The 22,316-nt window shown below is 47.9% G+C and overlaps 2 protein-coding genes across 5 annotated transcripts in view; both read right to left on the bottom strand.

Moving 5' to 3' along the window:
* Nucleotides 1–10,364, bottom strand: part of SLC1A4 (solute carrier family 1 member 4) — a 36,854-nt gene extending 26,490 nt beyond the window's left edge. For 3 of the 4 annotated variants that reach the window (XR_011048248.1, XR_011048249.1, XM_068401874.1), the window contains exon 1: nucleotides 9,806–10,364. Coding sequence is in view for 2 of the 4 variants with exons in the window: in XM_068401874.1 (XP_068257975.1) it covers nucleotides 9,806–10,326 (521 nt within the window). In the remaining 2 variants the exon portion in view is untranslated. Of the gene's footprint in view, nucleotides 1–4,090; nucleotides 4,259–9,805 lie in introns of those variants that run through there. The other variant, XM_068401890.1, reaches the window with a different exon arrangement.
* Nucleotides 1–22,316, bottom strand: part of CEP68 (centrosomal protein 68) — a 179,604-nt gene that overhangs the window by 51,259 nt on the left and 106,029 nt on the right. The window lies entirely within an intron of this gene.

Raw genomic sequence — 22,316 nt, forward strand, 5'->3', positions numbered from 1 at the left:
GCAACTCATATGGAAAGCTGCAGCATCTGAATTCGGTAGTGCCTTCATATAGAAATGCAAATCGAGTATCAGGTTAGTGCAGAGAGGACAACATGCAAAGTGACGTACACTTCTGCTGGGCATCCACTGTATATGTGCATCCATGAAGCAACAAGGACAGGAAAAGTGGTTAACTGGACCATGCAAGGAATAAGTTGCTTCTTGTTGTATTTTATAGTTGTTTTTAATGCTACACTTCCTTTCTCCACTTATGGTGAGCAAAGAGCATGTGTTCCCCTAGCCAAAGGGCAGCTTTTTTTGCTGTGTCAGAAAGCAAAATAGGAATAAAAGCTGATCTCTGGGGTCACGACAGGACCCTAGCTGGCGAGGGCAGGGAGGCTATGGGTACGAACTGAAAACACTGCCAGCTGAATGCAACAAGGAGGCATGGCAACTCTTACAGTAAGGAAACGAAAGACCTCACCCACAGCCAGTTAACGGTGGCAAAACACATTTGGGCAGCTGCTCCCCATCCTTTTTGCTCCTTGCGCTGCTCTGAGGAAGCTGCAGCTACCTCCAGGCTGTGCCCTGCTAACCTCCCCCCTTTTTTTGCCATAGTTACCCAAGCAAACACGATTTTAAACCAGGCTTTCAGCTGTGATTGTTCCACGAATGACCTGGAAAGCACAAATCTGAACCACAGCAAGGAACGGAGCAGCAGAGTCAAGTCTTTGAAAGCAACAGGAAGATTAAAATATGGCACAGATAAGGACTTTGGTCTTTTCCATTGCATAGCTCCATTATCCTGCCACGTAGTGAGGGTTTTCCCACAGCCTTGACAGCAATGTCAAGTACAGAGACCTTCATCAAACAAGTGGCTGCTGTGAACTACCTCAGCCTCTCTCTCTGTTGCATTACAAGTGTATTAGGAGGCAGCTGCAAAAGCCAAATTGCTGTAAGAATGATTTAGCTTCTGGAATCTACATTCCACTGAGCATGAAAGAAACAGCAACTTTTTCTCCTTAAAATTTGACAATACAGCTGTCTGTCTGAAAGTAGGAGAGCGAGCTCTCTACTCTGCAAAGATGCTTAAGAATTGGTCAAATAAGATCAATGGAACAGCATCAACTCTTGCACAGCTGGAACTCTCCGGTGGATAAAAACCTCATGTAAATAAAAGCAAACTTACTTTTATCAGGAGTAAAACATCACATATACAAAAAGGCCCAGCTCAGTGCAGAGTTTTAACCAAAAAAAAGAAAACATGCTGTTGGGAAAATAAGGATATTTCATTTCAACTTTTCCTAGCAGGATGATTACTTTTTTTAAAAAAAAGAATTGACTGGATTTTGAAGAAGCAAAGAGATGGAAAAAAGACTGAAAACCAACCAGAAAACAAATTACTTCTGTTTTTTTTTAAATCAGCTTTTCCATCCTGACAAAACAAAACCAAAGGAATCAATCCTAAAGCCTAAACAATATGGTTCTCCAATGTTTAAATGTGGCCGAGAAACCAAACCCTCCATAATTTACACAGTATGTCAGGCATGGGCCTCAGTAATTAAACACTAACTTAACTCCAAGCATATACTTAAAGCACATACGTGAGTGATGCCAGCAGCCCTGCTGCAGCAAGGCAAGGGGCAGGTTCTTGCTTCAAGTGTGAATAGCACTAAAGCTATGCAAATACGAGCATATAGCAGTCATTCTTCTTTATCCCTGGAGCACCAGTGGCACGACTCAACTCTGAGGACAGCGAAGAGCATTTTTGACAATCTACCAAGTAAAAAATTTGGAGCTCAATTCAGCAACTCAGAAGGAGCTGTGTGTTTTGTTCAATCCAACTTAGGAACTACACCTGGCTACAAAGTCACAACAACATGTAAAAAAAATGTTTTGCCCCTCTTTGTTTCAAATCCTGAAGTTTAAGAACAAAATGTGTTGGGCCATAAAAAGCAATCAAGAAAGAAATGGCTTCTCTTAAAGGCACGAGTTCTGCACAAGACTACACTCATCACTCACCTAAGATCAGTCAGCATGCAAATTAAATTAAGCTTTAATTATGGGTGGGTCAGACCACAGGATTTTACCTTAAGATGCATTTGTGTAAGAACACCACACCAGTGCCTTAATAAAAGGGGTAAGGATGCCACGTGCTCCAGGGAGAGCCAAAAGCTATCTGGTGACCTGCCTGGGCTCATCATGTGCTTGTGCCTGCAGGCTTTGCTCACCATGCGTGGCGAGGCAAAGTTCACCCACCACAGAAATCCAGACCCAGCTCCCTCCCTGCGAGCCAGCATTTGCCGTGTCCCCAAGCCCAAGTGGAGGAGTTGCACGGGGAAGCGCAAACATCCCTCCTGTCTGGGTGAAGCAGCGAACAGGAAAGCTGATGAGCTGGGTAATTGGGCATGCAAATTAGATGTGGGTGCCTGCCAGCTGGTTTTAGCATGCAGACCAAATCTTGAGAAGGTTTTTTTGCCTTGAAAGCCCGTACCATATGTGAACTTGGACTTTAAAGAAATCACCACTTGTATCACTGGATTGCTGACTACTGCTGCTGTTTCTAATGGCCCCATCGCTGCCACTGCTACGCCCTGTGCTAGAGAATGTGGTTGTCTTTTCGAAGCAGATGTGGGCTACCACGAGAGCACACTGCTGAGGAAACCCTGAGTCTGGGTGGTAAGGAGCTCAGCACAGAGGTCTGGGATGAGGCAGCCTTGGTCTCGTGATGCAGAGAGAAGAAACTTGCTGTATGTGGCAAGAATGAGACAAGCCAATGACATTACAGCGGGGGACAGATATGCTGGATGCACCCCATGTGTTCCACTACTGCTGGGACCTCGCTCCATGGAGAGGGATGGATTACCCACGCACAGACCCAACCGCCTTTGTGGCGTAAAGGCGAAGTAGGTGGTACAGAGACACTTTACAGGAAAGTCTCTCTCTGCCTGTTGCAAGTTGTGCAGACAGCCCCAAACCAAAATTACCAGAAATCCATCGGCGAGCTGTCAAGGGTGACAGCAGTGTCCTGGGGCTGGAGCGGCAGCTGGGCTGAGCCAGGAAATCTCCACGTGCCTGTGCAACGCAATGTGAGAAAGCACCTGACTGGGATCCTCTTAAAATAGGAACCAGAAAGCGGCAGCACCAAGGGCAGGAGTTTCAGGGTCTGAATACTTTCTGTTTGAATACCGTACTCATCGCACCATCTCCCCGTGCACAGCCGAATAAATGCAGCTTTTTCCTTTTCTCCAGCGAAAAGCTGCTCCCACCAGGCAAGAAGGGACAATTACTCCCCTAACCAAATGTAGCAGGAAGGTCTCACTGTATTTCTGCTGTAACAGGAAGTTTAGCTGCAGCATCCACTACTGGGAATCCCAGATAACTAAGGAAACCTGGAGCTGTAAAGGGAGCAAAAAGGGCCTGCAGCTCCCATCCTCCTCAATTTTGATATTACAGTCAATTCCTCTCTTTACCCTGTATCTTCCCACCAGCTGGATAAGGATGGCACAGGAACTCCTTCATTGCATGTGTAAGGGATTATTAATAATAACTGTTTCTAAACAATTCTTTTGCTAGAGTTCTGCAAACAACTTTGCACTGGCAGCAAAAGCATGAAGGGAAATCCAGGCAAGCAGAACAAAACCCTAAAATACTACATATTCCTCTCGCATTGCTTCTTACAAAAAGGTTCCACTTCTGAGGCCAAAAACTGCTGTTGGAAAACATTTTTGTGAGAAAGCATAGAAAAAAATATTCTGTGTTATCTCCTGGTTTTGTGGGGTTTTTTTGTTTTGTTTTGTTTTGTGGGGTTTTTTTGTTGTTTTTTTTTGTTTGTTTGTTTGTTTGTTTTTTGGTTTTTTTTTGTTTTTTTCCAATGACTGACAGCAACTTTATTGCCATCCGTGGCAACTTGCCAGAGCCCAGTTTAGATTGCTCCCGTACTTTTATTTTTCTTTCTGTCCCAAGATTTTCATTCAATATCACACAACAATTTTTCTCATTTGCTTTTTGATATGTATGTGGATGCACAATACACACCCTGGACAGAGACATATTTATAAGTGCGTGCATTTGTTTTAACACAGAGAAACTTGACAATGCGTTTACTTACAGCAGATATTTGGTACTTTTTTGCCTTAATGGTCCAGTCTGCATCTTTGTTGCTTGGAAAATAAAACGTAACTGGGGGAAGTCAGTAGTAAAAGGTAATAAATATAAAGAACAAAAGAAAGGAGTAGAAATGTTCAGAGGCTTCCTAAAAAACAAACCCTACCAGACAGTGCAGACACATGAATGAAAATGTTGAGTTCTTCCTACAAAAATCAGTCAGCAGTCCCTACACTTCAAGAGAGGATCCAGGCTCAGAAAACGACACAAGGAAAGGTGGACAGTAACATTTACTACTTCCCTTTTTTCTGAGGGTACCCCAGAGTTAATAGCTAGCCATGAAACCCAGTAGTTAGCCTATCTTGGGGACCCGCTGTTGGTGTAACCGCAGCTGTTCCCCAGCCACTTCTTATTCTATTTATCACTACAAAGGTGGCATCTCCCCCTCCTCTCCTAAGTCAAGTTCTGCTCTCTTTCCACATTGGGATTTCAGAGACAGCCTTCACGGTTGCTGCTTTTGGGTGACTCACCGGGAAGACCAAGGCTATAAGAAACAAGTGCTACTGGAGCAACCGGTGCCTGAGCGAGGGTCACTGCATGAGTGCTCTGGACCCCATGCTCCACCCTGGCCATCTGCTCTGCAATCCAGCCAGCAAAATGCAACCGATGCTTCTCCTGCGCCCAAGCTCACGTCTGCCTTCCCTCCGGCTCCGAAGGCGCTCAGAGCCAACGCACGGGCTTGCTGACAGCGCCATGGGTACTCCCTTTGGCAGCACAGCTGGTAACCTCTGGCAGAGAGACAGAAAGGGTAGTAAGGAGCAATAAAATTTAAACTGCTTTTGCAGACTTGCCCGGCAGCCTGAGAAACCCTGACCTTACTCCTCGGGGCAGACACCTGGATCTCTGCGTACTGTTCCTATAAAAAGCGGATGATGCTACTACCTCCTTCACTCCCCGGACTGTTATAGCTAGGGCCAGATTAAAAACAGAATTCCCTTCCCCAAGCCAATTCCATGGTTTCAAAACATGTTTTCATCCCAAAATTGGGCAAAGAAAGCCTGTTACAGATCTTTTTTTTGCCACTGAAAAAATACTGTAAAATATTTTGTTGAAATGTTCCTTTTTGATGAGTGAGATTTTCTACTTAAGTCTTTTGTATAAAATTACAGCAAAACATTGACCTCATTGAAATTAAGTGCCAGGATCACCCACTGTTGGAAATTCGGACAGGATCAATAGGTTCCTGTGAAACTGTTTAATTTTGTTGAATCAGCAAATGTAGATCAGAGCTAAAACAAAACTCTGACCTTATTGAAACATGCAGTCTTGCCAATTGCCTGTCAAAAGTGTTAACAAATCAATAGATTCTTGCAAAACACTCGATCCTGCTGTTTCAACCGCTTTCCAACAAGCTATAGGTGAGCTGTGTTAGCTGGTGGCTGGAGTCACCTCCTTGTCACCACCCCTCTCCTCCTCACCTGTTTCTCCCTGGTTAGATGCCTGGTGCGATCAGAGTCAAGCTGGCTCTCTGCAATGTCACCTACCCAGGTGGGTGCTGAGCCCCAGAGCCCACTGTATCACAGCTGCTTCCTCCACCTGCTACCCACTTCATAGCCAAGCTGACAAGCGCTCTTTATTCTCTGTTGCTTTGCCTTCTCCACCAAACAAACAAGTAAGGGATGAAACGAGAAATTCTAAAATTTCCCACCACTCTCCTCATCTTCTGCTGGCACTCAGCACTCACTTATGTGGTACAACTGAGCTGCTCTCCATGCCAGATGCTCTGGAGATGTTCACAAGGTCCACCTTCAGCTAAGACCATGCAGAGTAAGAGTGTTCCAGAGCCTGGTTTAATGTAAAAGCCTGAACTGGGTGCTCTGAAGAAGCCCGTCTCTCTTCATTGACATGGTTAAGGAAATCCAAGGTCCCTCCTTGGGCTCAGAACACACCCCATTTTTTGATTTTTTTTTAAGCCAACAGCCTTGTGGAAGCACCTCTGAACTCTTGCTGGATCCCTCCCATGATCACTGAGCTGCAGCCTCTCCCTGCCTTTGTCCATGCTTATCTTTTAAGGGAGCTCCAAAGAGCTGCCCGTATGACAGACCCGAAGTGTGATGAAATGGGCCACCAGCATCCCTGCTGTGGGGCACAAAGGCACCTTCAAAACAGCTCTGCTGTCCCCACCCCGCATTTCGGGGCAGAGTACAGCGTATCTAAGCCCTGGCCAGGCATGCTCGAGGCTTGCCTCCTGCACTTGTCAGAAGGGAAACCAGGAGGATGCTCCAGCACCTCCAGCCAGAGGAAGGCAGACAAATTAGACCTGGAGCTTACGGTCAATGGACAAAACAAAACAGAGACGGCCTTTTGGTCCACCAGTGAGTCATCACTCATTTGCTACCAAAGTCCAAGATAAATCTCTTTTCCAGAGGTTGTGTCTGCACACATAGGTGATGTTTGTGTGGAAGACTTAGACTTGGAAACGGAAAACCGCAACCAAGAATTAAGCTGGCCTCCAGACATCGCTGCGACAACAGAAAGAAACATCTTTGGTCATTAACTAATACACTTCCCAAAAGCAGAAGGGATCTGCATCCTGGGAAAGGACACCCTGTGTCACCCCTGCAGAAGCCACGGCAAATACTGACTCACAGCTGTGATTTCCTCTTCGTTGTTTCTTCCTTGGGCCATGTTTTACATCTGCTTTCAGTGCTGTAGGGGGACTCAGTTTACCCATTTGTGCCTCATTTTTATCTTTTATCTGAAACTGAGCAGTGAAGCCTTGAAGGACACAGCCAGTCTTGTGACGAGATTGAAAACAAAGTCTTCTTGCATCTAATAGGAAGTTTCATGACAAAAAGAGAGAAAAGGAAAAGCAAAGAGCAGGATGCTGCAAGACCCACCCACACTGAAGGCAACTGTTTCAGCCCTCCAGCCCTATAGACTCAAGGTCTCATGAACTGAAGATGAGGTTACTCTGGTACCTTCCACCACAGCAGGGACCAAGATGGATGCTCAAACCAGAAGACCGACATTTTCAAGAAGAGTTTAAAAAAAATTTAAATTAAAAGGCAGAGGGAGAGATATGATTTCCAGAAAATCACATAACTCACTCCATCCCTGGGTCTATCGGGGATTTGTGCTAAGACTGGGAGTTTTAGTGATGGCTGTGTCCAAATGCATCTTTTCTGGACTGGATTTCGCTGTGGCTGCTGTGACAACTGGACTACCCAACAATGTGGCTGCAACAGCCCTTCCAAGAAAAAGCTGAATTCGCAGCCCACTGTACATGCATTGGAGGAAAGCCCCTGGCCCCTCATTTCCCAGAAGGAAACCACTCTGCAACCCACATGTTCTACCCAAGCCTCATCGTTATGAGCGTTACTTTGGAGTTAAGGACTCAATCCCACCACCGTTATAACCCCTTCGAAGATGAACTCTCCACCCGCACTTACAGACCAGAGCAAGAAGCAGCTTTCTGCTCCCAGCTTCACAGATGAATGAAAACACCAGCTACAGCAGCCACGCCAGGATGCACCCAGGGCAGTCACTGCTACAGGCATCTTCCCAACCTTCCCAGTTGTGCTGACTCCTTTTTTTTGTAATTTTCCTTCACCTACCTACACTTCCATTCAACTCCATGTTACCTTCACAGCCAGTCCACCTACTCCCACTCTCCTGTTATTACTTCTTAACGTGCTCTGTCAGGAATTGCTGGTCCTTAAGAGAGGTCCTTAATTGTTGGTCCTTAAGAGAGGTGGGCTGAGGACACGAAGTAGGTGGTTGCCAGTGGGACAAACCAGACTCACTTCTGTCCAAAGGGAACATAATTCTCTCTGGAGGAGAAAAGGACATTAACACGCATTTGTAAATACAGTTTTAGGTGGTTTTTTTTTTTTTTTAGAAACTCTTTTTACCTTTGTTGCCACATCCGTTTACCCAGACACAGCAAAAAAGTCTCTCAGCTGAAAAACAGAACCCATAAAAGCAAAACAACCAATCTAAATAAAAATCCCCCACTCAGCTTTGTAATTACCAAGATACTCTCTAAGCACAACCCTCCAGCCACTTCGCTGGTACACAGGTCACCTCCCCTACTCTTCTGTTTGCATCTTGGTAACAACATCTGCCACCTCCAAAGCCGTTCATCTTCCAACGTTTCAGCAAACCTCCACGCTCCCTACTGATGCTCTATCACTTCCCATCACCCCCTCAGCTACGCTCACAAGGGGAGACCCAGCTGCCGCTCCCCAGTTTTCCTTTATCAGAGAGTCACAGAACAGTTGGGGTTGGAAGGGACCTCTGGAGATCATCCAGTCCAACACCCTGCCAAAGCAGGTTCCCCTAGAGCATGTTGCACAGGGTCATATCCAGGCAGGTTTTGAATATCTCCAGAGAAGGAGACTCCACAACCTCCCTGGGCAGCCTGTTTCAGTGCTCGGTCACCCTCAAAGAAGTTTTTTTCTCATATTTAGATGAAACATCCTGTGTTTCCGTTCATACCCGTTGCCCCTTGTCCTGTCACTGGGCACCACTGAGAAGAGTCTGGCCCCATCCTCTTCACACCCACCCCTAAAGTATTTGTAAGTATTGATAAGATCCCCCCTCAGTCTCCTCTTCTCCAGGATAAATAGACCAAGCTCCCTCAGCCTTTCCTCGTAAGAGAGATGCTCCAGTTGAGCATCTTATTCTACCGCTTTTCTCAGGCACCTGTAATACACTTTTCCATGACTGGCCAACACTACTCAGGTGTGAAAAAGCGGCAGAGCCAGACCCAGGATAACAAAACACATCAACTGTTCACATCTGGGGTTCTACACCAAGATTCATCAAAGCGCAAGAGACTTCGGTTGGAAGTTCAATACTCAAAAAGCTGGCTGGGTGTTTGCCTCATTTGTGTGAGTGTTCCTCTTATTTAAAGAGCTGGACAGATCTCAACAAGACATGGGCTTTGAGGAAAAAAAAAAAAAAGTGAAGTCTGCAACTTTGCAAGGAGGAATAAGGATAAAACAAAACTACTATGATCTGGTTAGAAGTGGAAGCCTTGCTTCCAGGTAGCTTTGAGGAATGTGAGTCTTGTCTTTGCAAGGTGCAGAGGTGGGATGGGAAGCCCATGAACATACAGGGTGTCCTCATGACAGACTGTGTTCAGGGTATGTCCTCAATGGAAACACGGGGTTGCATTTCCATGCCCGCACCTACAGGAGGGCACTATAAGAAGCAGGCTGGCATTTGTGTGAGGAGACTGAGTAAAGGGGGGGGGGACTAAAAGAAAAAGGTGCTTGTGAGGGATGGTGAGAGCTGCCCTGCCCTGCCTGTGTGAGATGGGCAACGTTACATGCAACGGGGCAGGGGAAGGTGCCAGGCAAGGCCATGCCTGCCCTGCAGCGAGCACCCAGGAGCCGCTCTCCCTCCAGGCGGGACCAAAAACGGGTCCAGGCACCCAGAGCTCAGGCTCATTCTCGCTGCCACCCAGCCAAAATTAAAAATAAAGTGGGGAGAGGTAGAGCACCAGGCAGCCCTACACCTGACCGGGATGCAGGGTACCCGGGCAGAAAGGGGTGCCTCTGGAGAAGCCAGGAGGAGGAGGAGGAGGAGGTGAAGGAGGAGGGGGAAAGGGAGGGGTTCGCCGGCCGCAGCGTGCAACACCGCCGGGTCTGTCATCATCCTCCGGCGGTGGCGGGGAGGAGGGAGGAGGTGGGGGGGAGCGGGGCGGCCTCACCTTACGAGGTCGAGGAAGGAATCCACCGTCTCCTTGCTACTGGGCACGGCGCTCGGCAGCCCCAGCCCGGGGGCGTTGAGGGCGGAGGCTCCGGCCCCGGGGCGGATGATGAAGCCGAGGGCAACGGCGAGGCCTGAGGCCAGCAGCGTGGTGCCTAAGAAATAGGCGATGGCGATGCCTCCCAGGCGGCCGAGGGAGCGGGTGTCCAGGCTGGCGGCTCCCGACACCAGGCTGCACACCACCAGCGGCAGGATCACCATCCGCAGCATCCGCAGCAGCAGCTCCCCCGGGAAGGCCAGGTAGGCCACCTGCGCCGGGCCCAGCCCCGCACCGCGCACACCGACGCCCAGCGCCACGCCGGCCACCACCCCCGACACCGTCAGCAGCACCAGAGCGTTGCGCCGCAAGAAGCCCCGGCAGCCCCGCAGCCGTCCCCCGCCGCCGCCCCGCTGCTGCTCTTCCGCCGCCGCCGGGCCATCCGCATGGCCGTTGCCCGCCTTCCCCTCGCCCGCCGCCTCCATGCTGCCCGGCGCGGCGGCGCCCTCCCCGCGCGGAGCCGCGTGTCCCGCTACGCCCGCCGTGCGACTGACGGACCGGGCCCGCCGGCAGGCCCCGCCCCCGCCGCGCTCCCGGGGCGGAGCGGGGACGGCCCGGCCCCGCCCGCGGGGAGGTGACCCCGCCCCGCCGCCCCGCCCCGCCCCGCCGCCCCGCCCCGCCCCGCTGCCGCGCGCGGAGGCCGCGCGGACCGCGCGAAGGTGCGGGGCTCGTCAGCGCCATCGCCGCCCGCGGGGCCCGCACGTCCCCTCCGCGTCCCCCTCGGTGTCCCCGAGCTCACACGTGTCCCCCCAGTGTCCTTGTGGCTCACACATGTCCCCCCAGAGTCCCCCTCAGTGTCCCCATGGGTCACACATGTCCCCTCAGTGTCCCCATGGTTCACACATATCCCCTCAGTCTCCCCATGGTTCATACACATCCCCCCAGTGTCCTCCTCAGTGTCCTCATGGTTCACACGCGTCCCCATCAGTGTCCCCACAGCTCACACATGTCTCCTCAGTGTCCCACTCAGTTCCCCATGGGTCACACCATGCCCCATCAGTGTCCCCATGGGTCACACATGTCCCCTCAGTGTCCCATGGCTCCCACATGTCTCTTCAGTGTCTCCATGGTTTACACACATCCCCATCAGTGTCCCCACAGCTCACATATGTCTCCTCAGTGTCCCCCCCAGTGTCCCGTTTCACACACGTCCCCTAAGTGTCCCTCTCCTCTCTCCAGGAACCTCTCAGAGAGGCAGGAGCCATCCTCTGCACCAGGACAGGTTGTAGCTGTGCCCTCTGTCTCCGCTGCCAAAGCCATCCAGCAGATCTGCGGGCTCGTCGGAGTCACGGACACATGGGCTCCAAGCACGCTTCCCTGAGGAACTGGGCTGAAACCCACGTCTGATCACACTAGCAGGTTGTCTGAGGAGCAGACCATGTCTCTGATGGTACGAGGGGCTGATAAAGGACACCTGGGGCTTTCAAATCCGCAAGGGCCTCAGAGGTACAGTACTGTCGTGTTTGCTCACGGAGCCGGTTGCACGAGCGTCAGCCAGTGTTTGGATTTTAGAAGGGGTTTCGTTTCAGTTCATTCCCTTGACATCAGCAAAGCACAGCCTAGCAGAAAACGCGCTGTGAAAACAACTGGCCACACATTTGTTTTTCAAGTAGACAGGACTAATTAAAGAGATTGACAGGGCGTGATGGGGCAATAATCCCGATTTAATAAGACTCTTTTCTGCTTTCCAGCCTCGTGGATAGACCCGAAGATCCCTACACCATGGCTGGAGCTCCTGGGAATTGTCTCTGTCTAAATAGGTAACGACACCACCGAGGAGCAGCTGCGTCCACTGCCACCCACCTCAGAGCTCAATGCAAAGTCTTGACTCGCAGCTTGCTCTTGCACCGAAATCTGACTCAAGATACCAGGCATATTCTTATTGATTTTATATTTTTTTCCTGATAACTTTCCCTTTGAGGAACACTTGGTTTGTGGAAGTCTGGGAATGAATGTTCCACCAAATTAGGGTAAGCAGAGAGAGGAAGCAGAGATGAAACTAAACAGGAAAGCAAGTATCTGCAAACACTTTCAAAGACATTCAATTCCACCAGCCTCAAAAGGAACAAAAAGCTGCGTGGGTCTTCTAAAATCGGTTTTGAATTTTTTTTGCAAACAGGCGTGTGAACAATAAACAATTAACCCTCCAAAAAAATTGTTTATTTCCCCATCAGAAGTGTTTCTAAAATGAATTTTTAATTCATATTTTGAGAGCATTCCTCGTGAAAACACCATGCTTCATTTTTCCCTTGCATTTTTCCCTGCTGTTCTCTCCCGGTCTCACTCTTTTTTCTTTCCATTTACTCGTGAAAAAGAGGAAAAGGGGAAAAGAAAAGACAACAGAAAATTATAAAATAAATACAAAAATATAGAAGCATTTATTCTTTGTTTCAGTAGAGAAAGGATTTTAAAACCAAACAGTGAGCAGAAATGCTGTTCCCATATGCAAACTGAAAAGCAAGGTGAGAAATCCAGGGAAATGTGAACAAGAAGAGCATATTGAATAGGAAAACTCGTGTAGGAGACAAGCGCAGGAGTTAAAATAGCCTTTTCCACCATATGAATCAGTAGTAGGCTCCTTCTCTGCCAGAGGACCTCCCCATGTCCCTGTGGGGTTGACTGCTCAGATCAGTGCCATGAGAACAGCCAGGTGACCTGCAGGAACACACACCTCCAAAACTGTAGACCCCACTGCATGTTTTTTAACCCGTGCTGAAGCTGGTTGGTGATAGCCAACCCTCCGTGAAGAATACCTTGACATATGGATGCTTGCGTCAAGCTTCCCGGTCAATGACACCGTGAGAATTTGGATTCCCAATTTCCCCTCCCTTTTTTCCCTCTGTTGATTTTCTGATTTAAATACTGATCCAAACAGTTGTCCTTCTTCTCTTAACGTATATCCAGATGACAAGGCTTTTGCCAAGAAGAAGACAATAGAGCATGTGAACCTCCCACCGTATGAATGGACATCATCCCAAAGACGTTCTAGGCAAAGCTAACTGTTTTTCCGCACCCTGTGAGAGTTCATGGATGGCTGCAATGATTAACTCTGAAGCCCACTGACTTATTCAGTAGTAACTGTTGACTGATCCATTGTGTCATGTTTTCATTTCAGCACTTGTAGATCTTGGGAGCTTTCCAGCGAGTGAGTCTGCGTGTTTCCAATGTCCACCCTGCTGGTGCTTCTAAACTATGGTTTTTGACTTTCCCCATTGTGACTTGAAGAATTTTTTTGTCTTAGATGGCTTTCACCTGCACCTTAGAGTGCTTGCTCCAGATATCAGCAGAGGGATCATAAACAGGCGACAACAAATAAACAAACAAATAAAAAAACAGAAAAAAAATCCAGTTCCTTTTAAATAAAAGAAAAAAAATCCTTTTGCTTTCGTTGAGGAGACAGCCAACATAGTTTTCACCACTGGCGCAGGAAGAAGTCCTGCTGATTTCCAGTCAAATTCTGCTTGATATCATTTTTTGATGGGGGTATTTGAAATTCCAGGCTCAGTGAAGGGAATGGAAAAATCTTGACGTCTGTAAGGGAATCAGGTCCTTCCCCTCTACGTTTCAGCACCAAGCAGAGTACAGGACTTACGTTGAGCCGTTTCCCTTGGAGAAGGTCCTGCTTTGTTGTGGGAAGTTGATATCAAGACGTCTCTGAGGAAAGGCTTACAATTCCATTTTCCTACTGCTCATCCATTCCCAATGTTAACCCTTACCACAATCTTGCTGCAGATCAGTGGGATGGACACTTAGGACGGGATCAATGTCATCTAGCTGTTGCCACCGAGAAATTTGATGTCTAACTCTTGCTTCTTCCATAGCCAATAGAGATACAGGTAAGAACAGATGTGTCTGAGGCAGATGAGATGAAATTCCCATGGGGGTATCTACCATGCTCCACTGAATATGGAGAAGACCTAGACAATTGGTTTAGGATGCCCAGGTTTCAGGTAATTTCTGTCGTGTGACACCCTGCCCCCCGCACCTCAACTTACAATGCAGGTCTCACCAAAACCAAACTGTACAACAATATCATAGAAAATCATTATTTTCTTCCCTCTGTGACTTCTGTATATATTATACACACACAACGTTACAAACTCAAGACGATTTTTTGTTCCTCAGAGGAGATTTAACCTGGCATCTGAACTGCATTCTACTTTTCTTCTGCCCTGACCTGCAAAATATAGATGTACCTATGGATGGCCCTAAGGACATCCACATCTGGAGCTAGCTCTGAACTTCATGATGGCCTCTGTAATAAAACCAAACCTCTGGATAGCAACGGCTGTGATCTCTGGAGAAAGTCAGATCTGACCATTAACTGCACAGTGCTGCGCATCTCAGCCAGAAATGAAGGTATTAAAGACAGCTTCTGCCTTGTTGATTTTTGGTTTTGGGTAAGGAAAAAAGCAGAATCCACTCTGCATTACTACATAGTATCTATCTGTCCTACTGCATGTGTTAGGTATTATTATGTACTACCACAAAGCACAAGCATCATAGACTATATGTAACAAATACTTCCGAAAGAGCAAAGCCCCTGAAATAAAGTAGCAATTGCTACACCCTTAGCTTTTGATAATCTGTGATGATAATAAACCCATCTGGTGGGTGTTTCCTCCATCACTCATAGGGTCACATCAACACATATTGAGTTGCTGGTGCTAAAGTGCTCCAATGACACTGGTTTCAGAGAGTGAAAAAGCCCATAAGAAACAGAGAAGGTTTTCTACACCTGAGGAAGGTCGACACAAAGTCTGAAAGAAATCAGACTTGAGTTTCTTTGGTAGGGGAGGAGAGGAAGGCTTTCAAAGCACTGATTGGAGCTCCTTGAGTCTCACACCTGATAAGTGCCCTCTTGGCACAGGTTAGAGCAGCCCTCGGGCCACATTTCCTACAAAACCACGTACCAGCTGTGTGCAGCAGGGGTGCAGCGAACACTCATCGTCCCACCTCTGCCTCCCTCTGTCTTCCTGCTGCTATTTCTCTCATAAGACCGGCAAGGTCATCTGCAGCTTTCAGGAGCCTCCTTGGGTCTGGCTGCTGTTTAGCCTCTATTCTTGGGAGACCCAACAGAAACCTCTGTAGTCTTAGAAAGATATCATCAATCAGCCTGTCTCCCATCACTGCTTTGATTTGAAGTAGTTTGAAGACTGATGCCTAAAAGTTATGGTGGGAGGAGGAGGGGCCAAGATGAAAGGGAACAGGGCAGGAAGGGGTTGGGTTTTATATTTGTGTTTTTTAAGAGAAGCTTGAAGAAAGGTGCTCCCAAACATCCCAACGGAGATGTTCTGGGCAGCCGACAGTGTCCCGAGGGTCTGTATTACAGAGTGGCCTTTTTCTGAGGAGAATACATGAAAAGCATGTGGGAGACAGCTTGCTTTCCACCAGGCAAAATGAAGTCCTCAGAAGAGCCACAGCATGCTGGCTGAGGCAGGAAGGCCTAGAGCACTTCCTTGGTATGCAGACTTTAGCTTGGCAAGAAGACTGTGTTGGGCCTGGGATGCCAAGCAATTTGGACAGACTCCAGCCCCATCACAGAAATGCTTTCCGCCTGTCTCTGGGAGGAACATGAAGTGTGCTCCTCGGCTCCTGCAGGGGACACCAACCTGCTCACCCCATTGCAAGCTGGATGCAGGACCAGCTACCCACATGCAGCCACCTGGGCTTATCGGGATGAGCCTGATTTCAAGACACCCGAAACCATGGAATGAAAACCCCCTGGCCCTCAGTGATGCCAGGTTCCAAGAATATTCCTCAGGTCTTCCTGCATGTAGATTCCTGGCTAGCAACCAAAATAACCTGGTCCCAAACACAATTCTACCACAGTGTCACACGTGGATTCACCTTCTCTCTGGGCTAGGTAAGTTCTCACGCCTGATCGAAAAAATTCTGAGGATGAAAAAAAAAGACCTTTGTGAGTGCATTTTCTAACAGCAGAGTCAGGCAAGGAATTCTGCAAATACCACCCGCTTGCCCAAACTCCAACAAACTATAAACTCTGCAGACAGGGATGGTTGACCTAGGGTAAATATTTAACTTTATCCTCCAAAGGCACAAGCAGTTTTACCAGCAAGAAGATGAAAAAATATAGAATAATACCCTCCCACACACACCTTGTTTACTCTGAGGCTCCTTTGAATGGCTCTGGAAAAAAAGTTGAATTGAGACAGAAGTAAATATAAAACTGGGTCTGTTGTCCCCTTTTTCAAAACCATAATAATGTACAAACATGAAGAAAATCAAATTGGTACATGCTGGAAAATAAGGTCCCTGACTCGCCTCCCAAGAATAATGGCATTTTCTTCTTTGTAGGGTCTCCCTGAGATCTTTCTTTGAGGGTAAAGCGGGGAGAAGCAGGAAAAAAAGGGCAAGAAGGAGCACAGATGTTCAAGATCTTGGACTTGTGACATCCTGTCCTAGCAGGGAACATTGTCTCTAGCTGGCAGGGGACATGCAGGGTCAGGCTTTTCAAAACAAGCTGGGCTGATCTGAAAACAAGCTGCGTGATCTCCTCTCACGGTAAAGCTTTGCTACCGAAGAAGCAAGGGAAATGATCGGAGGGTTTCAACGATGGGAAACATGCTTGAATGAAGAACTTGTGAGTGTTCCAAGAAGAGCCTGCTGATTTCTGCCGTGGTTGTGGGTTGATAAAGTGCCTCGCTGGTGGCAGGAGGCCGGTAAGTTAGACAGCTGAGGATTTGCCTGGCATTCAAGGATTAATACACAAGCAGAGCACGCCTTGATTTACATCAGCTGTATGGAATATGCTATAAAAAGCTCCGTTAGGGAGAGAAAAAAAGCATGAGTGATTTCTGAATGTTGGTTGTGATTCAGTGGGTAGAAGCAGCAAGGGCAATCTCTGTCCTTACACATTTTATCCCTGATTACGGTATGACAATGAATACTGTATCCCTGATTATGGGTGACAGTAAATGGGGATGACAGCGAACAGGAGTGGTAAAGCTTCTGCCAGGGGACGTAGGGGACCGTGCAGCTGCCCTTTGCACACTGGCCTGTGAGGATGTCTTCCATCCAGGACATCCAGGATGTCCTCCAGCTTGCTGCAGCAGTGTGACAGTGGCCATGCCAAGGGGCTGTGGGAGCAAACATGTGGACCAAGCAGGTTTCTGAGAAGTAACTGCAGCTTTAGAGATCCTCGGGGCCAGGCAAAAAGAGCAGCAAAATATCATAAGAAGTGTCACACTGGAAAGGAAGAACATAAGAATAAGCAAAGCAAGAATATGTGATATTTTCTGAGAATACTTTCCAAGTATCAATCTGCAGCTCAGATGTTTTCAGGTGCAGTCCTTTGGATTTAAAAGCCTTCCACGTGTTTTCCTCCTGCAAATTTGTCTGCTGGTTTTTTGAACCCCATCATCTCTTTTCCCGAGATGTTGTTAAGACCCATACAGAGCCCACTGAATGCTTTTGTCCCCTCTGCACCTTTCCTGGTTCTTCTCTACCCCTTGAGACCAGAGCACAAGAGCATGGCATGGATTGATCATAGGTGGAAACTCCTCTCTCCCCTGCCAGCTACAGCCAAGACAGCAGAGTCAGCAGGCAGGAGCTAACGAAGGCAGGAGCTAATGACGACAGCCCGTTACGACCAGCGAAGTTGTTTCCTTACTTGATGCTGTGCTTCAGCAGTAACACTGCTACATGCACTGCTGCCAAGGTCCGTGGCCGCAGATTCAAGCACGGCCAGTAGCTACGAAGCCCCTGACGGCTGTGCGTGGATTAGGCAGAAAAGTAACCAGCCTGGAGCAAAGAGCAATCGCTCTGCGTGCGTGTGCGCGCGCGTGTTGCTGTAATGCTGTAACAGGAGGAAAAGTGCAGAGGAGAAAGCAGGTACTGCTGTTTCTCAGACTGCTATTTTAGCACCACACCTCTTTGCCTGAGATTGTCAGAGGCGGTGTTACTATAACAGCTATACTTCATCATCGGGGGCATCCGAAATAATATTTATATATGTCGGTGGTCAGCATAGAGCTCTCCCCTCCTCCCTGAAAAATTAAGTTTATACCTGATTGGTATAAGAAGTGGAGACTGTTGAAGAAAAGAAGTACTAGTTCACTTATGCCAAGACCCCAGGACCATATAAATCTCTTTTAGGGCAGTGAGAGGCAGGTAGCTATCAGGACTGCATCTGACCTACTGCAGAAGATGGCATCTGGCCATTGATGTGTTCTGACTTGGTTGATTCACCAGGTGGGTGTATTAACCGCCTACGTAAAGCACCAAATCACTAAAAACTTGCTGTGTTTGCTATATCCGTGAAACACAGATTTAGGAAAGTGTTATGGTTTCTTTGTCGCTGTCCTCTGATGCTGCCGTTCAGCCATGGAGTGCAATTGTCTCCTTTGTGATGAAGGGAATTTGCCATTCAGGCCCAGGAGATGCCTCAGACCAACCCGTCTAACAAGGCTGTAGGTCCCCGAGGCTGTGAATCCTCGTATTTCTGCTCAGTGGGAATCTCAGACAGCTCCTCAGTGGAGGTTTCTCTTTGGCCAACCTGTCTATTTTTATGAAACTCACAGAAATACAATTCCTGTGAGATCTCCACTCTTTGGTGAAATTGCATGCTGGAATCAAGAGCTATTAATGAGGGATGGACAGATAGAGCCACATAGAGACACATGTCCCAGTGCATGTGCCAATGTACATTTTTTTGGGAACCAGGCTAAAACTTACCTTGTGTCTACTGTTGTCCCAGCTCTCCATGTGAATCATAAATAGTTGTCCTAATATCGGAGAAAAGGAGGATGTAGATTTTCTCTTTAATCCTGAAAAGATACATAGAAATATGTGGAAAGGTGGGGGAGTCACATATACATAAGGAAAATGGTAAACACATACTCAATGCTTTCCTGGGCAGCAAAATAAAAAAACAAAGTTAAGAGAAAGGGGAAACACAGAAACTCATGTAATGAGACTGCAGGTTAGTACGAAACTAACCTCAAATTCTTGAGAAGTCGTAGAATCGTTTTGGATGGAAAGGACCTTTAAGATCATCAAGTCCAACCAAGTCACAGCAGCGTGTTGCATTGCCACTCTCCCCCTTTCCTCCCATCACGTTTGCATCACAGAAAATGAGCTTTTTGCTGCTGAAGTCCACAGTTTCACATGTGTTTCTTAGCCAGATCTAGAAAAGTACATAGGTACCTACTGTTTTTCTAGGGGTTGTAATTCTCCTCTATCTCAAAGCTTTTGAGAATCTGAGCTTACGTTATCTATTGTACAATTTTCAAAGCTGTCTAGGTTACCTGCTAATGTAGGTATCTGAGATTGCTGGGAGCTCCAAAAGCCCTTTTATTAGCCTGCACTAAAAGCAATCTTGGCTCCCTGATTAAGTAGCATCATTATCAAATCCAGGAGAAAAAAAATAACCAACAACATACCCATGCAGAGCAGATTACACACTACTGTGGTTGTGTAACAGTCCTGTCACTGCAGGTTTTGGAGTAACAGCCCTGCTGTGAATGAAGACAAGGAAAACAAGGCAGGAGGAGCATGCGCTTCTCACCTGCCTTAAATCAGAGCCAAAACCTCCTGGATCAGGGAGCGCAAGTCCAGTCGCTGGTGTGATGCAGCCATAGAGCAGGGCAGCAGCCCCAGGCTGAAGCCCCCTGATCCTGCATCGGGGCTGCTGACCCACAGGGCACGTGTGCTTCTTTGGGGGGTTGGCAGTGAAGAGGTCCTACAGTCAGCCTTGTAACCCCCACCTTGCAAAGGAGATTTAAGAAAAATAAAGAGAGGCAAAGCCATCCTCCACCCCTTGCTCACACGCCACCTCTTTTCAGAGGTGAAAGAGTGGCTCTATTAGCGGCAGAGGATATGCCGAGCAGAGCCACTACATCTTTCTGGTGGGTAAGGAGAGGCAGCAGAGCCGGCAGCTGGAGCAGGCTGAAAGCTTTTTCAGAGTGCCACAGGAAAAGAAACCATTATGAGAGCGTGCTAAAAGCCTATTCATTGCTAAGGAAAGGGCTACTGAAGAATGTGGGACGCATGCCGAAAGCTACCAGCCAGAGCAACAGGAAGATTATGAAAGCCCTTTGCAAAGACCCCCGTCCCCTTCCTTTGGCAGTGGTGATTCTGGACGTGGAGTCGTTTCAGACGTACCCATTGAAATCCTGTAAATAGCTGTCTGCAGGGAGGGAGAAGCTGGGTTACAGCTAAGGGGGTTTCTTCGTGTGGGAACTGTAGGTAAAACACCCACATCGCAGCCAAATACGGTTAGGAAGGAAGGCGAATGCACACCCTGGTGAAGTTCTCCATGAATTATCAGACTTTACAGAGAGTGACTTGAACTCCTACAGGAAGCAAATGTGGCTGTTTTCAGCTGTACTCCTCAGTGGGGAGCAATACCGACCTACTCCGCGCTGGCCGCTTGTACGGGGTCTGTGCATGCAGGAGTCTGGGGCTAGGGAAGATTTTCGGTCTTCAAACGGGAATATTTTGCCCTGAGTCAGCAGCTACCTGTTCTGACAGACAAGAGAGCTACCTCCTACTTTCTGTCTCCCACTTTCTCTCTTCCTTTCCTGCCTGCTCTTCCATTTTTTCCCTTTTCCCCACCTCAGTTTTTATTTCCTTGGAGATGTTTGGGAAGAGTGCTTGTGAGACAAACCCTAGCCAAGGGGCACCCAAGCCCCTGAGAAATGCCTCCTACAAGCCAGGCTACCCCTTTGCTCTCTATGGTGATGCTGATCCCGTGGCTCTTGCATGAGATTGCTGTGCCCATAACTATTACTTTTTAGGACCCGTTGCAGTGCCTTCCTGCAGGGCACAACCTGGTGGGAACCCTGTAGGGGTAGGTGTTATAAAAACACGGCAGGGAAAAGTCCTACCATCAAGGGTTTCTGCGGGGTGAGAAGAGAAGCGGACGCACAGGGAGGTAAAGAGACTTGCCCAAGGTTACCCAGTTCGTCCAGCTCTTTGGTCTGCTTTGTCCCATGCTGTCCCCTCCATGGACCTGTACCACATATTCAGAGGCAATAGCATAGCTCCAGGCTGGGAGTGTTGCTTTCCTGCCTTTAGGAATGGCTTGGCAGGGAACCAGCATGAAGGAGGAGGCGAGGCGGTACCCTTGTGGGGCTGTGATCGTCTATTGACTACTCTTGGCTGCAAGGAGACTCCAACATCGCTGCTTTCATACCCAAGGGTTTAAAAGTCATGAGTCTGGTCCCTCCAAAATCATGAGACTTTATAGTTTAGAAAGCACGGGGTTTAAAAGAAAAATAAGTGCATGTTCTTCATTTGCCTTTGGATCTGGAGCCCTTGGGTCATATTTTTGAGCTTTTCCCCCCAAAACCACAGTATCTTTTCTGCCCTTTGGTTAAGGAACACAGAGCATCTTCCTTGTCTGCTCACGCACACATATTCATGAGACTTTTCAGAACCTGAAGTCTTTGAGCCCCCTAACTCTCCACCCACCTTCATTAAATTTGGCCAGTGGGTTCAAGTTATGAGGGAATCAGCTGGTAGACATACACATACCCATGCATAGCACCATTAAATACACCTTGTGTCCTTAGAAAACAGGCCAGAAGTAGATATGTAAAAGGTTACTGCTACTTTTTTAAAGGATAAAACTAAATCTTCTCAGAGTGGAGGAGAGGAAAGACATGGAAACACTTAATGTGTTGGAAAAACAGCCCAGGGGCTGGACCAGGAGTCTCTGTGGAAAGAAGAAAGCACATTCAATAACCAAGCTCAGCTGAAGCAAAACCATAGAAAACAAACTGCCTGCACCAGGAATTTGGGGTAAGGGCCAATACTGGGAAAGGGGGAGAAAAGAGCACAGAGAATTATTTAGTTCAAGTAAAAACAGAGCAGTACATCTGAAGAACATAACAGGGAGGTGCATGTTACAACTGGCCAGGATGAAAAGAATCAAACACGAAAGGAGGAGAGGCAAACACAGCTTTAGAAGTAATGACAGGGAAATCAGATTTTCAGGCAGAGCTCAGACATGTCAGCTAAGTGGAGCCTTGTGAGCGCTGCATGATGCTTAATCCCAAAGGAATCCCAAATTCCAGTAACAATATCCACTTCAAGCCAGCAAATGCACTGTCTCACCTACACCCCTGGGGCACGGAAAAATACTGGTGTTTGGAGTTTGCCCTTCCCTGCATCCATCCTGAATCCTGACTTACCTGTGCAGGGGCCATAGCTCCTAACAAGGCAGGAAAGGAGATGTTCAGCTGGGCCCGGCTAACGAAGGGGTAGGAGATCTGCCTGCAAAAGCCTTGTGACATTTTCACCCCAGCATGGCCAGGAGACACGCGGCTGAGACAGGAGCGCAGGTCACTTTGATCTCCCTGGTCTCCCTCCCCAAAATTAAATGATTGGGTTCTTATCAGTTCTCCTCCAAGGGACCATGAGTGCTGCCAGGGAGAGCACAGATACCTCC

Source organism: Nyctibius grandis, chromosome 1, assembly GCF_013368605.1.
Source record: "Nyctibius grandis isolate bNycGra1 chromosome 1, bNycGra1.pri, whole genome shotgun sequence".
In the NCBI taxonomy this organism is placed as follows: domain Eukaryota; kingdom Metazoa; phylum Chordata; class Aves; order Nyctibiiformes; family Nyctibiidae; genus Nyctibius; species Nyctibius grandis.